The sequence below is a fragment of the Nothoprocta perdicaria genome, unplaced genomic scaffold, assembly GCF_003342845.1.
Source record: "Nothoprocta perdicaria isolate Ctin4 unplaced genomic scaffold, notPer1 scaffold_446, whole genome shotgun sequence".
Lineage (NCBI taxonomy): Eukaryota > Metazoa > Chordata > Aves > Tinamiformes > Tinamidae > Nothoprocta > Nothoprocta perdicaria.
In genome coordinates this window covers 1-7,639 of record NW_020455695.1, presented here as the reverse complement: position 1 = coordinate 7,639, position 7,639 = coordinate 1, and the positions used below count along the sequence as shown (strand labels likewise).

The 7,639-nt window shown below is 57.4% G+C and overlaps 1 protein-coding gene across 1 annotated transcript; it reads left to right on the top strand.

The window, feature by feature from the left end:
* Nucleotides 1–347: 347 nt before the first annotated feature.
* Nucleotides 348–7,345, top strand: GSR (glutathione-disulfide reductase). The gene is made up of 12 exons (XM_026046514.1): nt 348–389; nt 889–977; nt 1,245–1,314; nt 1,961–2,108; nt 2,190–2,244; nt 3,018–3,117; nt 3,916–4,002; nt 4,350–4,514; nt 4,849–4,960; nt 5,248–5,379; nt 6,292–6,425; nt 6,984–7,345. The coding sequence occupies exons 2-12, from the start codon at nt 892–894 to the stop codon at nt 7,131–7,133; spliced, it is 1,239 nt and encodes a 412-aa protein (XP_025902299.1). The 5' UTR covers nt 348–389; nt 889–891; the 3' UTR covers nt 7,134–7,345.
* Nucleotides 7,346–7,639: the final 294 nt, after the last annotated feature.

The following is a 7,639-nucleotide window of genomic DNA, read 5'->3' as shown; positions in this document are numbered from 1 at the left end:
GCGGGGCTGGGCTGGGGGCGAGGGGCGCTGCTCCGCCCCTCCCGTCCGTTGAATCCCGGGGGGAACGTTTAGTGGAAGGGGAAAACGCCGCGCACCCCGAGCGCCTTCCTTCCTCCTTCGAGGAAGTGAAGCAAGGCGAGGCAGCAGCCGGAGCTGCCAAACGTGACTAAGCGCCGGCAGCCTCCGGGAAGGCAAAGTCCTGATTGCCTCGTTTGGATCATTTATTTACTTCTCTGTTCCCCGTGGCCGGTTTGGTGCCAGCCGCGCGGGGCRCTCCCGCAGGATGCCCGCGCTTCCCGCGGCCGTGCCTTTCCCAGCCCAGGCGCCGCGCTGAGACTTGCCCTTTTGTTTCCCCCCTGCAGGTCAATGTTGGCTGCGTCCCCAAAAAGGTAAGGGCGGTTTTGGCTGCCGTTTGCGCTTGCAGCACCTCGGCCTTGGGTTTGTCCCGGCACGGGCTCCTGTGCAGCGGAAKGGAGCCCAAGCCGCACGTGGGAGGCCCCAGAGGAGCCTTCCCGGCCTCCGTGCGCCGTGCAGGCGGGATGAGGACCCCAGTGCCCGCGTGTTTGCACCGGGGCAGGGTGTCGGGGCAGAACTGGCCGCCCGGGCCRCTTGTCTGAGAGGCCCTGTTGTAGAGAGGGCTCCCTTGCAAGGATTGTGTGCKGCTCCCTGACCTCTGTGCGCCGGCACAAGCCCGGGGATCGGGCTGCATCTCCAGGGGTGTTTGTGAGCAGCAGGCATGGGGTTGTCTCCGCGTGCCCTCCAGGGCGCTGCTGTGACCAGCCCTGGGCCCCTGAGGCTCTTGTGGGAGTCGGATGGTCCCTCGGGGTTGGCGTTGCCCGCGCCGGGGCGCGCGGTGCCACCTGGCTCAGCGCCTCTCCGTGCGAGCAGGTGATGTGGAACGCGGCGCTTCACGCGGAGCTCCTCCACGATCACGCCGATTACGGGTTCGAGGTGGCCGGCAGCAGGTTCAACTGGAGGTGAGCTCGCGAGYGGACCGGCCGCCTTCTTGGACACCCTCCGCTGCGGGCGTTCTGCTGCGTTTGTGCCCACTGGCACCCGTGTCGGTGCCCTTGGGCCCTGCGGAGGCCTCAGCCCTGTCTCCCGTGGGATGCTCGGTGCCGGAGCAAGCGGCCGGCCCGTGCTGTGCGCAGAGCTTGTGCCCTGGGGCGCGGCGCAGCGGGTGCTGAGCTGGCTCTGCGCCGGCGCTGCCGCCTGTGCGSTGACAATGAGCCTCTTTGTTACAGAACTATTAAAGACAAACGCGATGCTTACGTGAGACGCCTGAATGAGATCTACGAAAATAACCTCAAGAAGGTGAGCGCGTTTTTATTCCGTGGCCCTGGTCTGGAATCGGACTCCTTTTCCTTACAGCTCCATGCGAACTCTGAGAATTTGATTTGAGCTTCTGCTTTACGTTTACCGTTCCAGTAACTCAAAATTGTCCCTCTGGGATCAGCGCGAGAGGGAGGGCCTGGTCCGGACAGTTGGTAGGAGCTTTTCCTCTGCAAAGCGGAGCAGGGAGTATTTGGAGTCCAGGCTGGAGCGGGGGGTCAGGATACTCCTGCCAGTCTTACTGTGTTCTCAATTGTGCCCAGAAACTGAGCTGCTTGTAACTCTCTGGAAAGCTACTGCGGCTTTGGAGCCAGCTTGAGAGATTGAAAGAGAGGTGCCATAATGGCCTCACTTGGAGAGGGATGTCGGAGTGTGAAATGTGTCGGGATAGTGCATGGAATTGTCACTCAGCGCTCTGTTCCCAGGAGTGGACAGTTCCAGCTTTACAGGCCTTTTCATCTGCCTTCTGTAGCTGGGTGACACATCGGCGGGAAGGATTTGTTAGCTGGCTCCAGCATCTAGTTCTCTGGTTAAGAAAATAACTGTGTTTTCTCCTGCGTTTTCCTAATAATATAACCTGCGTTTCCGCGTTAATGAAATAACTGGGTTTCCAACAATTACTTCCTAGGCTCGCATTGACATCATTCGTGGCTATGGGAAGTTTACAGCCGATCCGGAGCCTACAGTGGAAGTCAACGGCAAAAAGTACACGGCTCCTCACATCCTCATCGCCACGGGCGGGCAGCCGTCGGTCCCTCCCGAGAGCGACATTCCCGGTGCGTCTTCGCCCGCTGCGGGCCGCGTTGCGGCGGGCAGGGCCTGCTCTGACGGGAGTGCAAGTTGTCCTCGCTTTGCAGGTGCCAGCCTGGGCATGACCAGCGACGGCTTCTTTGATCTGGAGGAGCTGCCCAGGTGAAGCGGCGCCCTCCCTCTGGCCTGCGAGCAGGGAGCCGGTGCCTTCTCGGTGTCTCCAGGAGGGTGGTCCTCGTTGTGCTGGTCCCTTGACGCTGCCCCAGAGCTGGGGGGCTGCCTGGGCCCCCCGTTCTGCAGGGCTCAACCCGCTGCGCTCTCTCGGCCGAGCTGTCCGCAACCGCTCTCCTTGGGAGCACCCCCTGGGTGCCTCCCTGCGCTGTGGGTGGAGGGAAAMCGGGCACGTTTTCAGGCCTGGACGTTGTCAGGCGGTGCCTGGCTGGTCACGGCACCCCTGGATGCCCCCAGGATAAGGGGCCTGTCCGGGTGCCCTGTGCCTCCTTCCACGTGCAGCCCTGCTCCGGGCGCTGCTCTGCCTGCCGCCCTCTCCGCTTTGCTGGCGCTGCAGGAGGGAAGGCGAGGGTGACATTTCAGGAAGCCACAGGGATGCGAGTCGGCCTGGACCACGACCACAACGCTTGCAGTCACTGTGTTGCAAGGGGGTAGCGGCACAGGACGGTCAGCACCTCAGKGGGTTCCCTTGCTGGTGGAACAGCAAGTTTGTGCTGTGAGTGCCAGGCAGCTTGAGCACAGGATGGGCGCCCTCCTTTGTATCAGAGGCCTAGTAGGAAGGTGGAGAAGGAGGGCTGCAAAGGTGCTTTCCAAAGACCAGGAACCGGGGTGGCTTCCAGAAGATGCCTCGCGCTCCCAGCTTGGGTGGGACGTGTCACCCCGGCGCCGTGCGCRTCGTGTGCATGTGTCATTGCTTCCCCCAGGCGCAGCGTTGTGGTTGGCGCTGGGTACATTGCAGTTGAAATGGCCGGGATCCTGTCCACCCTGGGCTCCGAGTCCTCCTTGCTGATCCGTCACGACAAGGTGAGGCCCCCGGCGCGGAGCTTCGTGCTGCCGAGCGGCCTGGGGTGCTTCAGGGCAGCGCAGGGTTGCTGGAGGTTCCTGGCCATAGGGATCTCTCCTGCGAATGTGGCATGCTGGAGGTTCCTGGCCATAGGGATCTCTCCTGCGAATGTGGCAAGAGGGTTCGGAATGAGCCCAAGTGCTGCCATCAAGTGGGGTCTTCAGCATCCCTACAAGTTGCGGAGTGAAAGGCTTCACGTGGAGAGAGACAGGGAGGAAACGCTCGTGCTTCCTTGCTGCTTGATACAGAACAGGGACCCATGGAGCTAGAGCAGAGGAGCACGGCAAAAAGCAGGCATGCTGTCAGATGGGGGGCTCTAAATGTTAGGACGATGACTAGGGAAATGCAGGTGATCAAAAAGGTGAAAATGGAGATGAAGGTGAAGATATCGTTTAGCTCTTCAGAGACCCTCAGTGGAGTGAGAGCCTAGGATGGGCCGGGCAGGGTGTCCCTGGGAGTGCAGAAGAGCACAGCTGTGCTGCCAGGAGCGTTTCTGCAACACTGACCCGTGAGTAGGGCATCGGTGTAGAAGGGCACGCTGCTGGGCCAGTTCTCCTTAGCTTTATTTCGGCTCACAACCTGGAAGGAAAACAAACAAAACACAACAGAAAAGCAATCTGTGCTGTGAACCATCACCGACACCTCTGAGAGTCAACGGGGCAAGAACATAGTTGGAGAAATGCCAGCGGACGGGGCTGTGGGCCAGGGTCTCTGYGCGTGGGTTGTGGTCTCAGGGTGACGTTTGGCTTCCTGCCCAGGTGCTGAGGACGTTTGACTCGTTGATCAGTTCRAACTGCACACAGGAGCTGGAGAGCACCGGAGTGCACGTGTGGAAGCATGCGCTGGTACGGACGTGTAGGAGAGCCCTCGCCGGCCGCGCTGCTCGTGCGGCGCGAGGAGGAGGCTCTGYTGGAGCGTCCTGCCTCTAGAGGGATGGCCCTGGCTGCGGCCCTGGCCTGGGTCACCTCGCAGGCCAGAAAGCCGTCCTGCCTTTGTCYTGCTCATGGTGACAGATGAGCAAGAACTTGAGGTAGAACTTGAACAAAGAGGCTTTTGACAGCTCTTGGTTCACGAGGAATTTGATTTCAGCTTCCTCTGACAAAACTGCTTGGGGCCTTTCAATGAGTAGATGCTCGTCACTGGAAGGCGTCAGCGCCTTCTAACCTTGTCTTCTGGCTGTGAATCTGCACAGGTCAAGGCAGTTGCCAAGTCCCCTGGTGGGGACTTGCTCGATGTGACTGTGACATCCTCAGTGCCAGGCCACAAGCCAACGGTTGGAGTGATACGGGATGTGGACTGCCTTCTGTGGGCCGTTGGGAGAGTCCCAAACACGGAAGGGCTTTGCCTGCACCACGTGGTGAGTTCCCTGTCCTTCGCTGTTTTGGGAACGCCAACAAGCAGTGTCCCAGCCCTGCAGGGTCYCTTGTTCACCCGGAGCTCATAGCAGGATTATTTGCCTGCTGTGCCCCTGCACTGGCTCTGAAGTCGGGGCTGCTGCTGCAGGCCCTGGCACAAACCCTTTGGTTGTTGGTTTGTGCTGCGTGTGTAGAGCTTCCTGCTGGCTTGTACGAGCATGAGAAGCCTCCGTGTTTCTGCTGGGCTCTGTCCCTACAAGGCTGACCCCTTCCAGTGCCATGCTGTTCCCCAGCGCTCCGCGTGAGCACCGACACTGGTGCTATTTCCAATGGCAGGGTGTTGAAGTGGACGCGAAAGGTCACATCGTGGTCGACGAGTTCCAGAACACCACACGGAAAGGGATTTATGCCATCGGGGATGTCTGTGGAAAAGCCCTCCTCACCCCGGGTAACGTGTTGGTCTCACCTTGCTGTTCCCGGGAAGGGTGGTGGTCTCTTGCCTCGTCTTACCTGGTCAGCAAGAGAAGGACCCCAGGAGCCTAAAACTGCCGGGATTTCCTGGCGGTGACAGAGTGTGGCCAAGGTGACGTTGCAGAGAAGAATCCCTTCAGCAAAGGGTAGTCCCTTCAGCTTTGCCCTGCCCAGGCTGGCGGGGTGTCCCCGTGCCGCCCCCCGTGCCACGGTGCCCTCAGCCCAGGCTGGGCTCTGCCCCACGCTCCGTTTCTCTCTTCACAGTCGCGATAGCAGCCGGCAGACGCCTCATGCACCGGCTCTTCGAGGGCCAGCAAGACTCCAAGCTGGACTACTCTAACATTCCCACTGTGGTCTTCAGTCACCCACCTATTGGGACCGTGGGCCTCACCGAAGGTAGGGATGGGCTGGATGTGCTGCTCTGACTTCAGCTCCCTGCTCGGTACTGACAGCTCTTCAAGACCTGATTTTTAAAGGAGGGGGCATAGAACTGCCGCTGGACACCACATCAGAGGAAGATGCTTTGAGGTTGTTGCTTTACTAGCGTATTGGACTTAAAAGGGATCTGATTTTTCTGTGCACCAAGCTTGAATGTTGAGCTTGAGCTATTGTCAGCTGAGGTGTAACAGGAAGCTGAGAGGATTTGCTGAGCAATTCTGTTCCCTACAGTTAGTGCTTCCGTTAGTGCCCTCTCAGGAGAGAGCTGGGAATTTCTTCCTGGGCATCTTTGTGTCTTTTAGCCAGACTGAAGCTGGTCTCTTATTTCTGGAAGCACCTGGGGAAGAGGTGAGCTGGTTGCTGCAAGGGATTCCTGTAACACATGGCAAGGGGAGGAAGCTTCATGTTGAAGAAATGTAAATGGTTTCTTGTAGACGACCACTGCTGTGGTACAAGCTCTGCACTACTGTGGTAAAAACACTACTGCTATTACTGCTGCAATTTTGTCTTGCCCAATTAGATGAAAATCAGGATGCTGTCTCACAAGAGGGTACCTTGGGGAAGGTCAGAGACAAGCTCCTGATAAAGGGACTTGGTTTCCAGAAAATAGCTGCTGGATATTTTTTTGGAAGTCTGAGATCTTCAAACCACCCCTTGAGTGTCCATGATGCTTGCACCGGTAGCCTACATAGACAGAGGCAGAGGAAATGGAAGCGAAGTGGCTCCAATAGTCATTTTATTGCTTAAGGAAATGTTCTTACCTTCAGAAAGCTGTCCCCGGTCTGAGTTTTGTAAGATGCCTTCTGACTCATCTTTCCAAACACCTCATGGGTAATATACCTGTCTGATGCACTGTGTCTTCTGTTCCAGATGAAGCCATTTCTGTGTATGGGAAGGAGAACGTGAAGATCTACAACACTTCATTTACCCCCTTGTATCATGCGGTCACTGAAAGAAAGAGCAAGTGTGTCATGAAGCTGGTTTGTGCTGGCAAGGAGGAGAAGGTGCGTGAGGGGCCTCGGGAGCCAGCAGAGCGCCAGGGGGACGTGGCTGGGGTGTCCTTGAGCCCTCGCTGCGTGTGTCTGGCTGTCACCTGGAGCAGCACGGTGGCCCTCCCAGTGTCACTGCGGGGAGTATTGCTGATTTCTCATGTTTTCCCTGTGTGTGCGCTCACTGCTGGCCTGATTGAGGGCCAGAAGGCTTCAGAGATCTGCTCTGACCTGCACAGATTAGGTCTGAGACTCGAGTAAACCTACACCAGGTGTCTATATTTGGTCTAGACTGTGCCTTTTGCTGGAGAAAAGAGTGTTTTCTTAGAGGGTTAGTTGGAAATATTTGCTGGCTCCCTGAGGAAGGGTTGGATATGGTGAATGTTTCTCTTCCCAGTTCCCAAAGATCCGGAGTTTACCCAGGGCCTCGAGCTGAGCAAGGCCTGTCGGCCAGGCTTCCATGGGCAGAGAGCTGGGCAGAAGTTTGCACTGCAGCTGGTACCCGGCCCTGCTGGAGCAGGGCCGTCTCTCCACAGCTCYTCCTCAATCTGCTGTCTCCTTTTCCCTTCAAAGGTGGTGGGATTACACATGCAAGGCCTGGGCTGCGACGAAATGCTGCAGGGCTTTGCTGTGGCCATCAAAATGGGAGCTACCAAGGCTAATTTTGACAGCACGGTTGCCATTCACCCTACTTCTGCAGAAGAGCTGGTGACGCTGCGCTGAGGTGGTGGCCCYGAGGAGCCTGAGACGTCACCTGAAGCACGGAAAGCAGCTGCCTTCTCTTGGCACTGCATCTTTTGCTCAATTTCTCTTCCTTTTCCTTCTTACAATTTTTTCCTTGGGGTCAGAGAAGGTTTTCAGGTATCATAAAGTTCCTCAAGGTGAGTCAGCTGGCTGGAGAGCAATATATCCATCCCTAAGCTTGGTGTGCCTTGATTTGAAGTGGAAAATAAATACAGTATTTCTGAGAAGGGCTCTGTCTTCTGCTTTACTGTCTTTGAGACACGGAAATACTCTGGAGTTGAGCAGGTTCTACCTGATGAGAGCTTGTGCTGCCTTCCCTTTTGTGCTCCCCTTTGAATCTCTCCAGTTGCTCTGTTTTCATGTTCTTCTCAACTTTCCAGCAGAGAGAAGGAGGCAAAAGACGCTAGTGGCCAAAGAGGAAACATCTCCAAAGCTCTGTGCATGGTGTGTGGCTGAGTGTCCACCAGCATTTTGATGGGGACACT